General features: G+C 47.6%; 1 protein-coding gene across 10 annotated transcripts in view; it reads right to left on the bottom strand.

The window, feature by feature from the left end:
- DAB1 (DAB adaptor protein 1) overlaps nt 1-22,061 on the bottom strand; it is a 1,143,899-nt gene that overhangs the window by 161,608 nt on the left and 960,230 nt on the right. For all 10 annotated transcript variants that reach the window (XM_063939281.1, XM_063939285.1, XM_063939276.1 and 7 more), the window contains 2 exons: nt 21,519-21,658; nt 6,479-6,577 (listed from right to left, as the gene is read on the bottom strand). In XM_063939281.1, coding sequence (XP_063795351.1) covers nt 6,479-6,577; nt 21,519-21,658 — 239 coding nt within the window. The remainder of the gene's footprint in view (nt 1-6,478; nt 6,578-21,518; nt 21,659-22,061) is intronic.

The raw sequence follows: 22,061 nt of genomic DNA, 5'->3' as shown, positions 1-22,061 counted from the left end.
TAGAATGGATACTGGTACTCACTGGAGGAAGTGCACTCTGTAAAATGGATTCTGGTACTTGCTGACTGAATTGCACAGTGTAGAATGGATACTGGTACTTGCTGGATGAAGTGCACTGTGTAGAATGGATACTGATACTTGCTGGATGAAGTGCACTGTGTAGAATGGATGTTGGTACTTGCTAACTGAATTGCACAGTGTAGAATGGATACTGGTGCTTGCTAGATGAAGTGCATTGCGTTTCACGAATACTGGTAGTTGATGTCACTTAGCAGGCAGGAATGCTCCGCCTAGTACCGGAACACATCAAGGAATAGAGGTCGGTAGCCGGTAGAAACTCCAAGAGTGAAGTTGTTCTGGCACTGGACTGATCTCCGGAGCAGTCTTAAATAGTGTGCCTAATTCCCAATAGGCTACCAGGGTCAGCTGGTCCTACAGCGGCCTCTGGTTGGTGGTCAGAGAGCCAGCTGATAGGAATGAAGATGGCAGCACCCATGCTTCGCTGATGTAGAATATGTTCCTGGAGAGATGTCAAGCAACCATCTTATTGGCTACGTAAGCCCCTAAAACCAGAACGCGGCAGCACCGAATCAGATAACGGGGCCTGGAAGCCCGATGTGTGACATTCAGGTAACCGCATTTCATAAAATGCCGACTCGTTATACAGAATGTTCCAAAAACAAGAGGGGGCTAATCTGTAGATGTAATTCAGCAGATTTTCAGAACTGCTCCAAATTACAGGGAAAAAACCTTAACCGTAAAACTCCAAGTCTTAAGCATTGCAGATTACAGATCTGAAATCATCATTTTAATGTTCATATGACATAAAGTTTCCCCTTTATGGCAAAATGTACGACTCCCGTTAAACGATATAACATAATTATGTCATTAAAATATAATTGTACCATCCATGAGATAATATCCTTGCATACATTCAGTTCCTACAATTCACATATATGACTTTTAAATATGCATCAATTAACACGTCAATCTTAAACACGAGGATTAAGTTACGGGGGAGGGGGGGGGCTCATTTTTCATTCATCAAGAACATATGATTCCTTGGTTTTGGCATGTACGGAAAACACATTTCCTGTGAAATGTCAAACATATGGGGTGAGGATTTTCAGTCGAAAAAGTGCCTTTAACTGATGGCGCAGCGCACGGATTCCCAGGCATATCAGAGGCTTCGGCTTCCTTGAACTGCTGTTTCGTGCAACGTCTGACAGATGCCTCTTCATTAAGTTTGCAAATGTGGCGTACTTAACGCGTATGAAAGATACAAGATCGTATTTCTGTTAACCGCTTCCCATTCCCAAACTGTTCTGCAATCAGGACTGGCGATAAATAAAAGAGAAATAAGCCTTCCGATTACTCCAGGACACTCAATCGCAGCTATTGTAACCTACGTCTGTCCAATGACATATGGGGGATAATTCCAAGTTGATCGTAGCAGGATTTTTGATAGCAATTGGGCAAAACCATGTGCACTGCAGGGGAGGCAGATATAACGGGTGTAGTACGGTCTGCCGGCGGTCGGGCTCCCGGCGACCAGCATACCGGCGCCGGGAGCCCGACCGCCGGCTTACCGACAGTGTGGTAAGCGCAAATGAGCCCCTTGCCGCCTCGCTGCGCTCGCCACGCTGCGGGCACGGTGGCGCGCTACGCTATTTTATTCTCCCTCCAGGGGGGTCGTGGACCCCCACAAGGGAGAATAAGTGTCGGTATGCCGGCTGTCGGGATTCCGGCGCCGGTATACTGTGCGCCAGGATCCCGACAGCCGGCATACTGAAGACCACCCAGATATAACATGTGCAGTGAGAGTTAGATTTGGGTGGGGTGTGTTCAATCTGCAATCTAATTTGCAGTGTGAAAATAAAGCAGCCAGTATTTACCCTGCACAGAAACAAAATAACCAACCCAAATCTAACTCTCTCTGCACATGTTATATCTGCCTCCCCTGCAGTGCACATGGTTTTGCCCAATTGCTATAAAAAATCCTGCTACGATCAACTTGGAATTACCCCCTTGAAGTAAAATAGACCTAATGGACCAACGCAACCGTAGTTTATCTGGTAATAATGAGATGCGAGTTATCATTTATGTTCCGTCCTAGAGTCCGCCGAAATGATCTGATGATTTTGCACTGTAAGCCATTTTTAAAGGGCTGCCAGCATTAATTTATGCACCATTGTGCAGCAAGCGATGAACAACTGCAGTAAATGAAAAGATTCTGGCAATTATTATTCGCCTGGTAGCAAATGAACAGAAATTAGTATGGCTGACATAAGCTAAGATTACTGGGTCACTTTGTATCCCACTTCCACATCTATTTCAGAAATCGCCAGGTATATTTTTAAAACCGACAAGTAATTAGCAGCTGCATTAAGGAACCTCCACAGGGTTTGCATTCAGCGACAACACTGTGTAAACAGGCTCATTAATTGGGTATGTTGGAGGAGAGAAACGCGGTTTTATAAAGTACACCTTCATATTCTTCGCTAATCAGCTAATGACATGCATAAATAGACTTAAATATACTTAATTAAAGAGAAAATGAATATGCTCTCTCTTACACGGGTAATTGTGGCTCGCTACCAAACAATTATATTTAACTAAATAAAATATTGTCACGTTAACCTTCTGCTAACATGACAGCACAACCACACAATCTGCATTGTACAAATATTGCGCCATTGCTGTTTCACAAAAGAACACATATCTGTGTGTACTGTACATATACATAGACACGGCGTAACTGGACTACATGACACAGAAAGCTTCAAATGAGCTGGACTGCACACCCTCAGAAGAGGTGCTACAATGCTGAGACTTGTAGTCCCATGCAGGAAATATTAAATGCAGGTACAGGCTCTAAGAGCTAAGAATGCAAGTCAAAATAATTGTAATAAACTCTACATATGGAGAATAAAAGAGGTTTTCAGCACGTTTGGCTAAAAATGTGTGCCCATCCACCACGCCAAGGTGAACCCCTATCAGATGGGGGTATGCGGTTAAATTACCGGCTGTCGGCATCCCGGCGGTCAGGATAACAACGCCGGAATCCTGACAGCCGGTGAATCGTTGGAGGTTGGAATACCGACCCAAGCACGGTATTCTCACTTGGGTGGTGGTCAACGCCACCACTTGAAGGGGAATATAATAGTATGGCGCCCAAAGGTCGCCACCGGGCCAAAATAGTGGTGCGGGATCCCGGCCGCTTGGATTCCATACCGATCCCCAGATGGACCCCTAACATCCCTAATACTCCCAGATGGTCCCCTAACATCCCTAATACTAACACATTATATCAATTTATCAAGGGCATGATATTATAGTGCCCATTCTAATATGTAGATAGCAATGCAGGGACCTTTGCTGGTCAAAATCACCTAAGGGCAGGGGGAGAGATGCTAATACCAAGCAGTAGGAGTCTCAGCCTCCAAGTATAGAAATATAGAGGAAAAGGGAGGCTTGGACTGTGAACCCTAATTTGAAACATACTAAAGAGGTGCTACCATGCTGAGACTTGGAGGGGTATATTTACTAAAGTGCAGGTTTACATAAGAGGAGTAGTTGCCAATAGCAAACAATCAAATTCTAGCCGTCATCTTCTAGAAGGTGCTAGATAAATGATACGTAGAATCTGATTGGTTGCTATGGGCAACATCTCCACTTTTATAAACCCACACTTTAGTAAATACTGTATACCCCTTGTAGTGCCCTGCAGGAAAAATGCAGGTGCACACTCTAAGTACTAGGAATAAAGTTTTGAACAAAGTTCCGACTATCATTATTTTCCTAGTGCTTAGAGTGTGCACCTGCATTTCTTTTTCCTGCTTGCCACTGATACAGAGTAAGACGAAACCACAGCAATCTTATTATTATCAGTTATTTATACAGCTATGCATCACTAATTTACATTGCACTGTACAGAGAATATGTTCAGTCACATCAGTCCCTGCCTGAATTAAGCTATTAGTCTATTTTCCCTATTTTATAGGGTTAATTGTTTTGTGAGCAGCCATTTAAACTATCAGTACTATATGTTTTTTTGGGAGAGTGGGAGGAAAGAGAAAAAGACACTCATACACAAGAAGAACATATAAACTCTGCACAGGAAGGTACCGTTCAGAACTCATGACCTCATTGCTGTGATACAACAATGCTAGCCACTAAGCCACTGTGCTGCCATAAACGGATAGGGCAGTTTGGAGGTACTTTAAGCATAAATAAGGTGACGCTGCACAATAACGATTATGATTAAAGACATTTCTTCTCTTCTCTAAGGAGATATTCATGTAATATATGCAAGGCAGCTGTGCAGTAACGTTATTTCTGAAGTGTTACCAAATTCGCAGGGTGGTGCAGATTCTGCACAAGGAATAGACTGCAATGAGTATCGCTTAATTAGGACACACAGCTGGTGTCAGAGTTACCCCATCTGCAAAATCCTCTCCTAATCCTGCATCCCTGTATGTGACAGTCAGATGTGCGGCACGTCAGCAAGACAGAAACCTGTGTGAGCTCAGTCACCGTACAGCAGGACCCACCGTACAATATATCACTGTCTGGAACACGCCAATTAGTATGACTGCTGTTCATGTAAAAGTGAACTGCTTATTTGCAGAAGAAAATAAATCTCGTTATGTGCAAATGAACCGGTTAATAGTTGTGCAATAGTGGTATTCATTAAATGGTAACCTTTATTCTCCAACTATAAAAAAAACAAGCACAAAAACACATTTTCTCAAGCAAATGTAAGTACCCATTAGAACTACCAGATAACCCCCATCCCTCTACCATGCAGGAGATGGCTACAGTCTGAACTTGTGCTTCACGTTCCCCTCTTCTGAATGTGATTTGGATTATATAAGACAGATTCGGAAAGTCAAATGAAGGTTTGCTCCGTTTCTATGCAGTCGCTAGCATAGGAGCAGCAGCACGGTTCCTGAATGTTGTCATCCAGCACACAGCAAGGTCAGCGTTCCTCTGCCTAAGATCCATGCCCGTTATACCAGATGGCAAACAAAAAAACACTTATCGGGAGGAATGTACTAAGGCAGTGGGGGCCTTGGGACACTTGCAGGGGTGCCCTGGGTTGGTGGTCCGGGACCAATTCAAATTATTTATGGTCAATGTAATACTGGGAGATGAGTAAAGAGATGCACAGAGATGGTCTGTCTTTTGGGTGTGTTAGGTGATTGTCGTAGGTGTGTCGTTGAAGTGTGTGTGCACACGGGGCCTAATTCATGTTGTGTGCAATGCTGATGTTCACCCTACTGAGCGATTATTGGCAGCACTGTGCACAAGCCAAGAGACCTTTGCGGTGTCGCTCGCAGTGAAACTTTAAAAGCAGAATGATTGGCAGGAAGGGGCCATTTGGGGGAATGGTGGAAAAAATGTAAGGGTGTCATGGCCGTTTTTGGGGGGGCGTGTACTGCCTTCTTTTGCAATCGTGTGCGCAGAGAAACTCAGTGCTAGAGTCGCTACTGCCACCTCCAGTCTGCATGACCATAGACTCATTTGGGAAGTCGACATTCCTTGTTTCTGCGTCGGTGCTGAGGACTTTGCGTATCCATCCGGCTTTTTAGTGGTAATTAGTGTAGAGGGGTCCAGTAGCCCAAAGGCTACAATGTGACTATGCCATCTAAACGTGGCATATTTCCACAGAAAGCTATAGGTACTACACTGACGACCTTAGAGAGGGGGGACAGAGAAGATATCTTCAATATCTGTTGCAACACCCCTATGGATCAAAAATATGACAATCCTCCAAAAACAGCAGAATGCACCCAATTAAAATAAAGTTACAACAATAACAGCTGTTGTCATTGTAGCACTGTCAGCTCCCTCAATTGTTTTGTTTTAACATTGAAACAAAAAGAGATAGATGATTCCACCAAAACCTGATTTCCAGTGCCAAAGATGATATATACATATTTTTAACCGCTCTCGCCAAATTATGAGCGTGACGTTTTCTGATATCTTCCTTGAATCTGAAAACCAAATGCAAAGCTTTACACTATGGGGGGGTATCCAGTTACCTGCAGTCAATGATGCCGGTCAAGCATCCGAAGTATAATCCACGATAAGTGGCCTGCCGGAGCGGCAATAACTCATGTGATTGGAGACTTATCCCTGATCCCATGTGTTTTCACCCGATCAGGGGTCCAATTTCAGCCTATCAAAATGGCCTCTAATTGGATACCACGATAATGACCATTGGTCATTAATCGCGATATCCAGCCAAAACAGCATTGGAGCTTATTAGACACCCCCTAATACAATTATATTACAAAAATTAAAAAATGACAACAAAAATATAAAAAGAAAATTTCAAGACCTGAATTAATAATAAAAGACATATAAATGATCCTGATTGTATCGTACTGTTTTCTTGATGCTTATTTTGGTTGTCTCCTCCTGGGCATATTAAACAATCTGGGCACTTTGTAGGTGATTCCCGTTTACTTACACCGGTCTTTTCATCGAAGATTTTGATTCCTCCGAACGAGACTGTTAAAAAGACTTTTTGTTTGTGTTCGCCCTTTGATCGCGCTCCGGCCACAATACCCTGAGTAACGAAAGACAAAAAATAATCTTGGGTTAGGGGGAGTCGCCCTACTGCATAAGGTTACATTACAATTCTGATCAAAAACACCCATAACACAAGAGGACAAAAATCACACAAAAAAGCCCAGACAATGCCGGGGGCAACGGGCAGTTCCCAATGATCCCAGTTATTCCCTATACCATTTATGAACATTGGACAGTTTTATTAAAGTGATCCTCTTCCCGTTGCTATCTCTCTCACCATTTATTGTCTACTCATATTATATAACCAGTAATGGTTTCCCTCAATCCTGCTGACACGGGATACAGTTCATCGTTACTAATATATTGAAATGAGGATGCTCATTTCTAGTGTTTATAAAAGTCAATATCTAAGACGGGAACTATTGCTACAATTACATTTTACATCATATATGGGATAGTGACCCCACGCGCCAACAGCCCATGCCCTTCAGGCACCAAATTTTGAAAAGACTGCCCACAATTCCCTGGGAGGTAGCGGCACCAGGATTTGGGAATCCTCTTGGCGCACATGATGCAAGGAGGAGCAACAAGAACATGTGGTCCTGTCCTTGCATTTAATGGCGGCCAGCAACAAAGGAGAGACCAGAGATACTGTATGGAAGGAAAGATAAGCAATGGGTTCTGCTTTTTACTTTTCCCACAAGGTCTGAGATCTGCTCCTTCTCTATCCACCTAGATTGGTGTCTACAAAATAGCACATGTAGTTGTCTCTGAGCCCCTGGCAAAGTGGAGGACTCAATCGGCTACGTCACTGCATCTGGGCCACCAATGTCATGGTTGCTCTGCTGCCGGAGAACAGAACCAGAAGCTCGGACTAAAAGACCGGGCTAATTTGCAAAGAGCCTTCCTACAATCAAGGCTCCCCTCCCCCTTCCCTTTCCAGGCTTGCTTGTGGGTAATCCATGTTCCCCACCTTGACCGGCACTCTGGAAAGTACCATCTTGACCAGCCGGCAGTTACGGTCCCGTGTGTACTGTACATACTACATTACCCAATAGTCGTCAACAAGTTATTATTAGCAATGGTGCATGTGTTTGGGTAGTGGTGCCAAACTACAGGCCTAGAAGGAAAGCATAGTACATCTGGGCCTGTATACAGATAAATGTGACGATATATGGGGCCTGATTCAGACTCAGACGTAGATGCACCAGCGCCTATTACAGCAGTCCCATCTGCGTCTGTACACAGAGCCCTTCCCTGATGTAAAGCCGTGAATGTGCAAGTACCACTCACTGCGCCAGTGGTTGCTGCATCACCGCCTGGTGCGTCTTTAGATGTCACCATGGAGACAGCTCTATGGCAGGTGCAGTTCTTCCATCTCAGTGAGGCCTCCTATGTGAGCGGTTCAGCAATTTGTACACAGTAATTGCTTTTAATGCCACACCCGCGACATGCTTGCGGTACTCCCAAAAGTCCCAACATCTCCATGCATCTTTTTAGACACCTCTCTGTGTCCTCCCAGTAGCCGCCCAAATCTCTGCTGTGACTTTCTACATACAACATAGGGCCGCATGCACCGTGTGACTCAGTCACATGCACCGTGTGACTCAGTCACATGCACATATGAAAATCAGTATTTGGATGATAGATCTATACTATCTACTGTAGATTAACAATTAATAGGTCGACAAGCATTAGGTAAACAGGGTCAAAAGGTTGACACGTAAAAGGTAGACCATGCTTAAGGTCGTCAGGTACAACAGGTGGAAAGGTCCATAAGGCGGACATGACAATGGTCGACGCATGTTTTTTGGGGGATTTCACATATTTTTCAACTGTTGCTTGATTTACCATCCACGTGGACTACGATTAGGAATTGTAACCTGTGCAGAGTACAGACGTAGCAGTGCAAAGTACCGCGCCCAACGCATGGGGAGTGAAGCGAGCCTACGAGGGTCTACGTTTGCTATAATTGTAGTCACATATCATGATAAATCGAAAATGACACCCCAAAAACGTAAAAAACTTGTGTTGACCTTTTCTGTGTCGACCATTTCCAAATTTGGTGTAATCCTATTAACTCAAATTAACATCTGGGCAAAGAGCCACGAGTGGCAGAGAGGACGGGACATTCTGGTCACGTGACCCGGCAGTACTGAAGCAAGCGGACGACGCCAAGCAACCAGGAGGACGCAGGAAGAGGGGACGGAAGCCGCTGCAGAGACGCGGTGGACAGCGGGAAGCGGCCTCAGGTGAGTCTCCGTACGCGGTGGGGACTTCACGAACAGCGGCTCGGAGGAGCGCTGGCCGTGATCTCCCTTGCCCTAGACAGTGTTCGTCCCTCGGACCGGCCGAACGCCAGGGAAGCGCCTGAACTCGGGCGCGACACTGGGGACCGGGGTAGAGGTAGACGAACCAGTCCGGAGCTACAGCCTATACACTCCTTGTTAATCCACATCGCACTTGTCCAGTACTGCACAGACCCCGGTATCCATAAACCACTCAGACACTCACCATTCTCTCGAGCGCTCATAACATTGTTTATGTGGGACGCCGCATTTTGAATGAACTGCACTGGAACTTTAAAAACCTCAGAACAATCATTGAAAAGACTCTATTGGTGACAATTCTCACCGGCCCATTGTTTTGGACTTTTAATCAAGCGTTATTATTAAGTTTTGGGGTTTTTTTGTTCTTTTTTCCCTTTTCAGTATATCCAATTTATCATTATTTTTCCTTTTTATTTTCTTCTATATCCCTGCTACTATTGAATTACAGCATTGATTAGAATAAAAGTCATATTATAGGATCCTTTTCTTAAAAGTAAATTATTGGTTGAGACCTACAATACCAGACAGTGCACACTGATACGATATATTACAGTATATGGTTTAGATCTCATATCGCACAGGTAGTTGATTGTTTAAGCACAAGTTCAATCTTTAGAACCAGTCAAGAATACTGCCAACATATACACATCCTCCCTTTGCAATCAATATAAAAACATAGGACTGAGCGCAGTACAATATTTATCTATAGAACTATTTACGTAGGTTGGTCACCTATTTAGTACGGCAGCTTGTCCGAACCATAAGGGACTCGGTGCGCAGACAAAACCCCCATTTTTTGTGAGATTTAGGTCTAGGCAGCGAGAATGGGGGGGTTAGGCTGTGTCCCGGGGGGTTAGGCTTAGGTTGCATCCTGGGAGGTTAGGGTTAGGCTGCGGGGAGGGAGGGGAGGGTTAGGCACCACCCGCGGAGGGTTAGGCTTAGGCTACGGGGTTGGAGATTTAGGTCTAGGCAGCGGGAATGGGGGGTTAGGGTTAGGCTGCGTCCTGGGGGGTTAGGCTTAGGTTGCGTCCTGGGAGGTTAGGGTTAGGCTGCGGGGAGGGAGGGGAGGGTTTGGCACCACTCGCGGAGGGTTAGGCTTAGGCTACGGGGCAGGAGATTTAGGTTAAGGAAGCAGGGATGGGGAGTTAGGTTTAGGCACCTCCGGGGGGTAGTTAGGGTTAGGCACCTCCGGGGGGTGGTTAGGATTAGGCACAAAGGGGAGAGGTGAGGGTTAGGCTGCGGGTAGGGAGGGTTAGGAGGGTGGGGAGAGGGTAGAACACCCTTTACTCATCCCTGTCGGTATTTTCAACTTTGGTATCCCAGCATCGGTATTTCGAACACCTGGATACCATACGTCGGGATCTCATACTGATCCCCTTCTGTACCACACCCATGAAAATCATTGCTGTACTGCATCCGACATCTCCTCAGCGTCCGGCCATCTCTCAGGCCCACTGTGTCTGTTATATCTCCTATATAATAGCCCTATTCTGTGACCTTGTGATTCATTTGCTAACGCTGGGCGGAGTCACAACAGTGGGCGGAGTTATTCAAATGAGTCACAGAGATCTGGCCAAATCTACAGGAGACTAGAAGCAGATAGCATGGGCATTGGGCATGTCACAGGCAGGGGTGCATACCTCCCAGCTTTCTGCAGGAGCTTTCTCCAGGCAGAAGGAGGGAAACACACTCGGCGAAAAGGGGGCGTGGCTTCACGGGAGGGCCCCCGTTTTCGTCAGTGAGGGGGCTTGCCCAGCGCTCTGTGAGCTGCTGGCATGCCCCCAGGGGCTGATTATGAGTCCGGGGGGCACAGGGCACTTGAGACAGGGGAGCCCTATCTCATTGCTGTGCCTGCTGTGGGTTGGGGCGTGGCCTAATCGCGGCCCTCGCGGCCACGCCCCCTTATGCAAATTCCGATTTTTATTTTTATTTTTTTAATGGGATTTTGGCCCCTCAGCTAGGGCTAAATCCAGAGGAGGTGGTCGCTCCCCCTACACACCCTCACAGGGAGAAGAAAGCAGGGAGACTGATGCCTCCCTGCAACACCACAGACCTGCCAATATGCAGCAGCGTGTGCTGACTGTAGCACAATGCTGCCGCTGTTGCTGGCAGGACGGGGGGAGCTTCTGAACTGGGACAGAGCTACTCCAGCCGGGGGGCCCCCTAAAACTGTGGGGCCAACGGTACGTATCCCCTGGCCACCCCCACCCCCCTTAATCCGGCTCTGCTGCTGGAACCCCCCCGTAATCCGTACCCCCTGATGCCCCCTCTCCCTCTGTCTCCACTATTCACCGCTGCTCTGCTAAGCAGAACAGCGAGTACAGGAGCTTTCCAACTGCCCCCCCCCCCCACCGCCGGACACTGCGACCCGCGGGTGGGACAGCGGGACAGACCCCAAAAAATGGGACTGTCCCGCGAAAATCGGGACATTTGGGAGGTATGGGGGTGTGTGAGGGGTATGTCATACAGACAGACGGGCACCGGCTCACTGTGTGCTTGACCCCCCACATCGGCATACTCAGCAGGGTCTCTCTGGTGCGGAGGAGCGTCACTTTCTGACACACTCCACGCTTCTTAGCTGCAGTTTAGTGGGGCACCTGCCGCTGTGCAGGTTCCATACTGCCTCTGTTATCTCCAGCCCCGGCAACCCCACCACTAGCTGCAGCGCTGCCACCCGCAGTGGAGTGCGCCCAGCTCATTCACACACTTTAGCTGGCGGGTAGCGCTGCAGAAATCCGAGCTGCTTGCAGGCTCTGACCCACTCCTCCCTCCAGCCGCACCGTCTCCTGGGAGCTAACCAGTCACTCCCAGTCTCCCCTTACCACAGTGCCCGGAAGCCGTGAGGTCCGCGCCACATGCATGCTATGACCCCCTCCTCCCTCCAGCCGCAGCATCTCCTGGGGGCTAACCAGTCATTTCCAGTCTCACCTTACCACAGTGCCCGGCAGCTGCGCGAGGTCTGTGGTGTGTGACTGAGGAGGGGGGGAGGGATGCGGACTGGCAGAGAAAGCAGGACTCCAGCCTGAGAGAGTCAGCCATGCCAAGTCTCCAGCAGCAGCAGATCCCAACAGGTTGGAATGGAACAGCAGCAGCCAGCAGCAGTGACTCCGGTAAGACACATCTGTCTGTCACCACTGTTTTGTCCCTAATACCAATCTCTCCCGTGCCCTGTGTTCTGTCATGTCCCTGTCACCCCTGGCCTTGCCCTGCCACCCTTATTCTGGCCCTTTCACCCTTATCCTGGCCCTTTCACCCTTATCCTGGCCCTGTCACCCTTATGCTGGCCCTGTTACCCCTATCCTGGCCCTGTCACCCCTGTGCTTGCCCTGTCAACCCTATACTGGCCCCCGTCACCCCTGTCCTGTCCTGCCGCCCCTACCCTGGCCCTGTCACCCCTATCCTGTCCCTATCATTTCTGTCCTGGCCCCGTCACCCCTGTCCTGGCCCCGTCACCCCTGTCCTGGCCCCGTCACCCCTGTCCTGGCACCGTCACCCCTGTCCTGGCCCCGTCAACCCTGTACTGACCCTGTCACCCCTGTCCTGGCCCTGTTACTGCATACCCTCCAACTACTTTTTATGGCATGTACAGTACCCGCAGCGCCTCCAGACCTCTCCCCAATGCACTACACCTCCGCACCTTCCCCTCCACCACATGCGGCACTCCACCCCTCCCCCACATGCTGTGCCTCCAGACCCCCTACACCACCCGTGGCTCCCACTCCTCCACCCCTTCACCACCCACAGCACATCCAGGCCCCTTCCACCATTCACCCCCCTTATACGTCTCCCCCCACCCATGCCCCCCTCCACCCGCAGCATCTGCAGACACCCTCCTCCATCAGCGGTCCCCACCTCCCCCACCCCTCCCCCACCAATGGCACCCCCGCACCTGCCCCTCCACCACCTGCAGCACCTCCGGACCTCCTTTCCCATCCGCCGCAACACCCGTACCTGCCCCTACCCTACCCATGGTGCCTGCGGTCCCCTACCCAACCCCCGGCACACCCATCCCACAGCACCTCCGGAACCGTTCACCCATCCACAACATCCCCACACCTGCCCCTCTCCCACCCGTGGCACCCCTGCCCCTCCCCCACCTGCAGTGCCTCCGGACCCCTCCCCCTTCTGCATCCCCCACTCCTCTGCCCCTCCCCCACGCTCAGCACCTCCCGAACCTTCCCCATCCGGGCCCCACCCCCACTTCTGCCTCCCCTCCACCCGCAGCATCTACAGACACCATCCGCAGTCCCCCCCGCACCCGCTACATTCTGTACATCGTGCCCTGCAGGTGCTGTTCACGCCGTCGCAAGGGGCTGCGCCTCCTTCACCATCGCACGCCCTTTCATTGTGCAATATTTAACCACTAACAAAGGAATGCAGGTAATACTCCATATAATACAAATATTAAACCCCAGAAAGGCATGCAAGGGTTAAGGGGGCGTAGCCCCTTGCGACGGTGTGAAGAGCGCCCGTAGGGCGCGATGAAGCACCTAGTTATTACATATTTGTGTGACAATGATGTTCTGCTACAGTGGACCTCAGTGCAGCGCTGAACAGACTTACAGTATGTCTCTTATCTCTTATGGGGAAATATATGATGTCTCTGAACCAATAAAGGACGGCACAGATTGGCGATGGCTTGGGAGTGCTCGGAAGCCTCTCAGCGCCAATAACTGCGCCGTGTACAGAGAGAAACCTGAATGCTTTGTGTAGCCTTCAATAAACATACAGAAATGATTAAACCTGAGCAGAAACCCTCGTGTCACACTGTTACACATAAAGGCTGCTGTGCTGCGTACAAGACAGGAACATTAAGCTGTAAGACCCCCCGGGTCTTGTCATCATTTACCACCGCTCAAATAAACCTCTCAATTATTGGAAGGAAGGGGAAAAAAACAAGAATTAAGGATCTCGGAGACACAAAGACATTTTCCCGGGCGCGGTGGACGGCGTATTCTGTCAGCGGGTGTCTGAGACGCATGATGGATACGAGGAAACAGAGGAGATTAAAACTAATTCGTTATGTGGATATTTCCAAGTTGATAAATGGAATAACTAATCAGAAAATGGGTTGTTGCAACGGCATAATCCGTATGCACAGTCACTTTATATATTCGGCATCCGACCTCTGGCTCACGCCCGCCGTACGCGGTACATAAGAGGAAACTCTAATATAATGTTAAGGGCTTGTACTCATGGGCAGCTGTAAACCCCCCCATGGTGCGTAGTAATGCAGAGTCTAAGCAGACCTCAACGGGGGATCCGGTCTCCAGGTCAACAGTAACTAGGTTGACACTATCTAGGTCGACCACTATTGGTCGACAGTAACTAGGTCGACAGGGTTTCTAGGTCGACAGGGTCTCTAGGTTGACATGTTCTAGGTCGACAGGTAAAAAGGTCGACATGAGTTTTTCACTCTTTTTTTAACCTTTTCATACTTAACGATCCAAGTGGACTACAATTGGGATTGGTAACCTGTGCCAAGCGCAGCGGGAGCGGAGTGAGGCAACTTGCACACGGTGCACTAATTGGGGTTCCCAGTCAATGTACGAAGAAAACGTCACAAACCCCCCCATAAAAAACTCATGTTGACCTTTTGACCTAGACCTTGTCGACCTAAAGTCCCTGTCGACATAGTTACTGTCGACCAATAGTGGTCGACCTAGACACTGTCGACCTAGTTTCTATCTACCTTCCATACCACGCCCCCTCAATGGAGTAATCCTCTGATCATTATGAGGAAAGCTCTGTCTATAGGCAGTGGACTGCCCAACGGAGCACTGACAGAACAGGCTGCATTCTGGGGCCGCCCAGCATCCAGGATATACAGGCAAAGGGCCTAATTATGAGGTGCAAAGAAGCAGGGGGCGGTGCCATTAGCCTCCACCATATCCTCCAACATTTTACACATAAAAATCGGTACAATTTTTTTAAAGGGCGTGGCCACATGTAAAGGGGGCGTGGCCATGCGCCTTTTTCTATACTTTCAATGGAAGTTTAGAGAGACAAAAATTGGTACAGATCATAAAAAAAAGGTACTGTACCTATTAAAAAGGTACAGCTGGAGGGTATGCTCCACCTCTGAATCTAAACCGAACCCCTCCACAGGAGAATTGTTTTAAGACATGTTTCAATCAAACCTCCAAAATTAAATTAATATCAAGCTGGCCAACGGTCCTTGTTGTCACATTTACCGTGAAATGGGCCTTATTCAGGTTTGTTAGCAAACCAAAGAAGCGCACTATTGGCAAAACCATCTGCACTGCAGGGGGGGGCAGATCTAAAATGTGCAGAGAGAGTTAGATTTGGGTGGGGTGTGTTCAAACTAAAACCTAAATTGCAGTGTAAAAATAAAGCTGCCAGTATTTACCCTGCACAGAAACAAAATAACCCACCCAAATCTAACTCTCTCTGCACATGTTACATCTGCCTCCCCTGCAGTGCACATGGTTTATCCCATTAGGGAAACATTGGCCCTCATTCCGAGTTGTTCGCTCGCAAGCTGCTTTTAGCAGCATTGCACACGCTAAGCCGCCGCCTACTGGGAGTGAATCTTAGCTTAGCAAAATTGCGAACGAAAGATTCTCAAAATTGTGAATAGAAATTTCTTAGCAGTTTCTGAGTAGCTCGGGACTTACTCTGCCACTGCGATCAGTTCAGTCAGTTTCGTTCCTGGTTTGACGTCACAAACACACCCAGCGTTCGCCCAGACACTCCCCCGTTTCTCCAGCCACTCCCGCGTTTTTCCCAGAAACGGCAGCGTTTTTTCACACACTCCCATAAAACGGCCAGTTTCCGCCCAGAAACACCCACTTCCTGTCAATCACATTACGATCACCAGAACGAAGAAAAAACCTCGTAATGCCGTGAGTAAAATACCAAACTTCTTAGCAAATTTACTTGGCGCAGTCGCAGTGCGAACATTGCGCATGCGCAATTAGCGGAAAATCGCTGCGATGCGAAGAAAATTACCGAGCGAACAACTCGGAATGAGGGCCATTATTCTTTTGCGATCAGTTCTGACTAAATGATTTCTAGCTATATGAAGCTACCTGTACCCCATAAAAAAGTAATCAGCACCATGGCCCTCATTCCAAGTTGTTCGCTCGCAAGCTGCTTTTAGCAACATTGCACACGCTAAGCCGCCGCCTACTGGGAGTGAATATTAGCATAGTAAAATTGCGAACGAAAGATTCTCAAAATTGCGAATAGAAATTTCTTTGCAGTTTCTGAGTAGCTCGATACTTACTCTGCCACTGCGATCAGTTCAGACAGTTTCGTTCCTGTGTCAAAGTCAGAAAAATATCTCTATGCACACTACCATATTTGCACCTCACACAGGTCCGTGCTGCGCATGCGTACGCTCTCCCGTACGTGCGCATACTCACAGTCGTGGGCACCCGCAGGCGCACGGTATGCGTATTTACGGTAGAGTTTATGTGATCGTAGCGTGCGACTCAATCGTTACATATTTTCACTATATAATGTATTTTGTAGATCATGGTCCCTTTGATAGATTCTGAAAGTTTGGTTAATATAGAATGTTCGTGAACAGAGAAATCCCTCTTTGTTTGATACGAAGGGTCAGACAGGAGTAATACAGTGGTGTTTAGTACCCATCGGAAGAGTATTTAATTAGCAATATTCCGGTGTTGGTTTGAAGCGGATTAATCGCTCGTGCGAATAGTTATGGACATAAGAAGTTTATGAACATTTACTGTATTTGCACTTACTTATCCATGCGGCGGGAAACCCAGTTTCCCTCCCACCTGAGCTGTTGGAAATAGTCACGGCCCACCTGTATGAATCAACCTATGACCTTTTGTTATAATGCGAGGAGGAATTCCTGTGTCCAATGAACAATGAGATTGTAGGGACCATTGAATTGCATTGTGTGTGGGGCATAAATAGACAGGCCGATCACATCCAGCTCTCACTCTTCAACGGTTATCATTGCTGAGAATCGGGAGCTGGATGTCCAGAGGCGCATGCGATCGTTTCCTTTGTGCGTAAGTTTTTCTCCGCAACTATATTGATCTTCTTGTTATTGTGGGCCAATTTCTCTCTCTCTCTCTCTTCTCCTCTTTCTCTCTTATTTTCCCTTAAATAGTAATTGTATTATATTTCCTGTGTAGTTATCTGGTTAGGTAGTCTATGTTATATTGTAGTGTATGATTTGTATTTGTATTAATTCTTTTGCAAGTATATCATTCATAATATATATATATATTAGGCGTTGGACCCTAAGCCCAGGTATCTGTGTATTTCTTATAGTGTTAAGTATTCTCAGAGCGTCGGTGACGCTAGAACAGCTTTAAAGGTAATAAGGTTATACTGTGTTGCATTTACACTCTATCATTACACTAAGGTTTTACTGCACAATACACTGTTTATGGTTTAGATACAAAGGTTTAACATTGTGAGCGTCAGCGCCGCTGGTGATCTCCTCGTGGTCCCGAGCGTCCGCTACGCTATAGCGAATCATTACGTTAGTCAGCAGCCAATAGCGTGCCTGCCAGTGATCTCTTGGCCGTGAGCGAACGTGACGCTTGAGCATCTCGACTACGGCTGAGCGATTGTTACGCAACGAGCGTACCCTTACGGTACTCCATACGTAAATAGCGTACAGTGTTCTTAGACCTCATAAAGGGTTTTATATACGATAAATATTCTGCTTTATCACCTGGTTTGACGTCACAAACACACCCAGCGTTCGCCCAGACACTCCTCCGTTTCTCCAGCCACTCCCGCGTTTTTCCCAGAAACGGTAGCGTTTTTTCACACACACCCATAAAACGGCCAGTTTCCGCCCAGAAACACCCACTTCCTGTCAATCACATTACGATCACCAGAACGAAGAAAAAACCTTGTAATGCCGTGAGTAAAATACCTAACTGCATAGCAAATTTACTTGGCGCAGTCGCAGTGCGAACATTGCGCATGCGCAATTAGCGGAAAATCACTGCGATGCGAAGAAAATTACTGAGCGAACAACTCGGAATGAGGGCCCATATTCGAGGAGATCCATGCAGTGTGCAGCCACACATCCAATCCCTTGCAGCCACACACTCCATAGATCTGCCCAGCCGCAATGCTGATCACCCCTTCACAAAGTACAAGGTAAGCTTCAAATACTTAAAACTCTCCAGCCTGGAATTCTCTAGCTTTCTATGCAGGGACAGATAGCTCAATGAATAAAGTGTCTGACTGCAATGTCATAAGCAACGGGTTCCAATCCCAGACACATCAGCATCTGAAATGGAATAAAGGACAGTGGGGGTGATGTATGAAAAAACGTCCTAACGGACGTTATGTGTCCAGGGGTGTATCACCACATTATCGTGGTGATACGCCCACAGCCGCCGCCACAATGTATTATTGAGGCCCCCGCCGATGTGGGAAGGCGTTCTCCTACCTGTCCCGCGGTAGCGCACCTTCCACATCGGCTTGGCGCTGCAATGTGTGCGTATGCGCCCTTCTCCCCTGCTTCCTGTGTGCACCGCCGGAGGCCCCCGGCGCATGCGCAGTAGAGCTGTGTGGACCAGCAGAAGAATGTCCACGTTAAATAAAGTTTTTTCAAAACAAAACAAAAAAACTAAGCCACTGCACATTTTGAAGACATCACCTGCCCGGGGGAGGTGTTCCGGACCGGCGGCTTCAGGAGACGAAAAGGGACAGCAGAGGCAATCATACATTGCCTCTGCTCTTCGTCTCCCACTCAGTACTGCGGGGAAGCAGTAAGTGGCGGGGGGCGCACGGCGGCCAGTGTATATTGTATACGGCGTTAACACGCCGTTCATACATATAGGTGCAGCGCAAAATGCTGCCTTAAGGTGCGCTGTGGTCAGCGGGAACCACAGCGCACTTTCATACATCTGGCCCAGTGTGACTGAACAACAAAGAGCTCTTAAGTCAAGCCCATGAATGCTGTATATTGTAGGTATTAGTGACAAAAGGGTTGGGGGTAGGAGACAGGGGCGGTCAGGAGATGCTGGGCTTCAAAATGTGGCAAGCTGCAACTGAAAGTAATTAGATAATTCATAATTGACAAGTGCTGCCAACAGTGCCCCCTACCTATCAGCGCTATGTTGCGGGGGTGACGTGTCCATTTTGAGGAACCTTCCTCATCTCCTCCCCCAAATTTCTGCAGCATGGCCCTCATTCCGAGTTGATCGGTCGCAAGGCGAATTTAGCAGAGTTACACACGCTAAGCCGCCGCCTACTGGGAGTGAATCTTAGCTTCTTAAAATTGCGACCGATGTATTCGCAATATTGCGATTACTAACTACTTAGCAGTTTCAGAGTAGCTCCAGACTTACTCTGCCTGTGCGATCAGTTCAGTGCTTGTCGTTCCTGGTTGACGTCACAAACACACCCAGCGTTCGCCCAGGCACTCCCACCGTTTCTCCTGCCACTCCTGCGTTTTTTCCGGAAACGGTAGCGTTTTCAGCCACACGCCCCTGAAACGCCGTGTTTCCGCCCAGTAACACCCATTTCCTGTCAATCACATTACGATCGCCGGAGCGAAGAAAAAGCCGTGAGTAAAAATACTTTCTTCATAGTAAAGTTACTTGGCGCAGTCGCAGTGCGAACTTTGCGCATGCGTACTAAGCGGATTTTCATTGCGATGCGATGAAAAATACCGAGCGAACAACTCGGAATGAGGGCCCATATCAATTATGCTGAGACGTCCAAGGCAGTAACATCACAGCACATGCGCCCTGCCCTCTGGCGCATGCGCAGTCCCGAAAACAGCGGTCAGTTGCAACCGAGTTGGGACAGTGGTCAGGGCTGAATCAGCCCCTCATTGTGTGACATATATGGACCTGATTCATGTTTGTAAGTAAAGCAAAAAAACAAGCAACTTGGCAAAACCATGCTGCACTGCAGGGGGGGCAGATGTAACATGTGCAGAGAGAGTTAGATTTAGGTGGGGTGTGTCCAAACTAAAATTTAAATTGCTGTGTAATAATAAAGCTGTCTAACATTTGTGAGCTACATTCAAAAGTAGCCAATATTTACCCTGCACAGAAACAATATTAATGTATTTGCTCCCCCTGCATGGCAAGGGATCGGTATGAAATACCTTCAATCAAAATCCCGACGGTCAAAACCCCGACAGCAATTGACCGACGGTCAAAATCCCGACATGGACAAAATACCAACATTTAAAATACCAACATGTAAAATGTCGACAGGCCAAAATGACGACATGGGTTTTCATTGGGTTTTGGTGTGTATGTCGACATAGGTCGGCATGGACACTATATAAGTGTACAGCGTCCCCTCGCTGCGCTGGGCACACTATTATATTCCCCCTCGAGGTCCGCTGGGATGGTAAAGTATGAACAAGTCGGTTTCAATGGAAAAAACATCAAAAACTCATGTCGGCATTTTGACCTGTCAACATTTTACATGTCAGCATTTTGACCATGTCGGTATTTTAAATGTCAGTATTTTGTCCATGTCGGGATTTTGACCGTCGGTCAATTGCTGCCGGGATTTCGATCGTTGGGATTTTGATTGTCGGTAAATTGACTGCATCTCCATGGCAACATGGTTTGATCCAGACACTAAGGGGGTCATTCCGAGTTGATCGCTAGCTGCCGTTGTTCGCAGCACAGCGATCAGACTAAAAATTGGCATTTCTGCGCATGCGTATGCACCGCAATGCGCAAACGTGTCGTACGGTTACAAAGCCATTTGTTGTTTTGCACAGGTTCTAGCAGAGCTTTCAGTCGCACTGACGGCCGCAAGAAGATTGACAGGAAGGGGGCGTTACTGGGTGACAACTGACCGTTTACAAGGAGTGTTTGCAAAAACGCAGGCGTGGCTGAAAAAACGCAGGCGTGGCTGAAAAAATGCAGGCGTGGCTGGGCTGTCGCTGGCCGGGTGTATGACGTCAAATCCGGACACGAATAGGCTGAAGTGATCGCAAGCGCTGAGTAGGTTCAGAGCTACTCTGAAACTGCACAAACTGTTTTCACAGAGCTCGCCTGCACATGCGTTCGCACTTCTGCTAAGCTAAAATACACTCCCCAGTGGGCGGCGGCATAGCGTTTGTACGGCTGCTAAAACTAGCTAGCGAGCGATCAACTCGGAATGACCCCCTAAGTTATGTGGTTTTTTTTTGCTTTACTTACAAACATCAATTAAACCCAATGTGCAGATTCCATTTCCATGTTTTCTCTTGTGTCAACCCAACGTCAAGCCCCAAATTGTAGAATTATCCCCTTATGGAGGAGACGTGGCCGTGTTCCAATTTAAGGGAGATAAACATTGCGTATCATAAGTGTGTCTTCTGCTTTACTTTACTACAGGTGTGTGATGGAGTTTAGACCATTTGTGATACAGAGGGAGGAAATTCAATGACAACAATGAATACGGCTTTTGTGAAGCTCTCAGCCAAGACTTTACCTCTATGCGTCCTTGATTTTTAAAATTATTTTTTTATCTATTTTGTTTTAAATTAGTAGTCCTGTAACGGCTGCAGCTGTCAGTAAATAAGCTGCATCTCATTTTTGCAACGATCATTTTTGGGTGACGAATGTTATTAAACATTATCAGACATTACTAAACATACATTATTTGACGTGTTGGACAAACAATGAACACTGTTTCAATAAGACAAAACAGTTAATTTGTCACCTTGAGTTTCATCATGGAATCCTGGCATAACTTGTCTCCTCTGGCGGCCGAAACCTCGTCAATTCCAATTAGTTTCGCCTTGTACCGAACACCGTCCCCTTTAAACCTTTTTATCAAAGTGGCTTCACTGCGGTCTTGACCTGAAAAGACATATGGAAAAACAGCTCAAGAAAAGGCAAAACCAACTCACAACACAGAGGACACTTCCAGGCCCCCCGAGGTGGAACAGACCCATGAAACGTAGAGATCTAGACATATCTGACTACCAAATGTTTTCATTTTCTCTTGCTCAAGGCAAGACAACCGCAGACAACAAAGATAAAATAAAACAGGTTGTGGAGAGAATAAAAAATATCAGCTTAGGAGTCACTACCTGCGTCAGAGCACAGCACAGGACGTTTACAACTAACGTTATACAGTAAATCATTTAAAAGTAAACAAAATAGGGGGCGATTTATCAAGGCTTGGAGAGAAATAAAGTCGAGAAGTTACCCAGTCCAACCAGTAAGCTTCTCTCATTCGCCTAGCACAGTCTTTGTAATG

This window comes from Pseudophryne corroboree, chromosome 9 (genome assembly GCF_028390025.1).
Source record: "Pseudophryne corroboree isolate aPseCor3 chromosome 9, aPseCor3.hap2, whole genome shotgun sequence".
Taxonomy (NCBI): domain Eukaryota; kingdom Metazoa; phylum Chordata; class Amphibia; order Anura; family Myobatrachidae; genus Pseudophryne; species Pseudophryne corroboree.
Note: the sequence above shows the minus strand (reverse complement) of the source record. Positions and strands in the feature narration are given on the sequence as shown.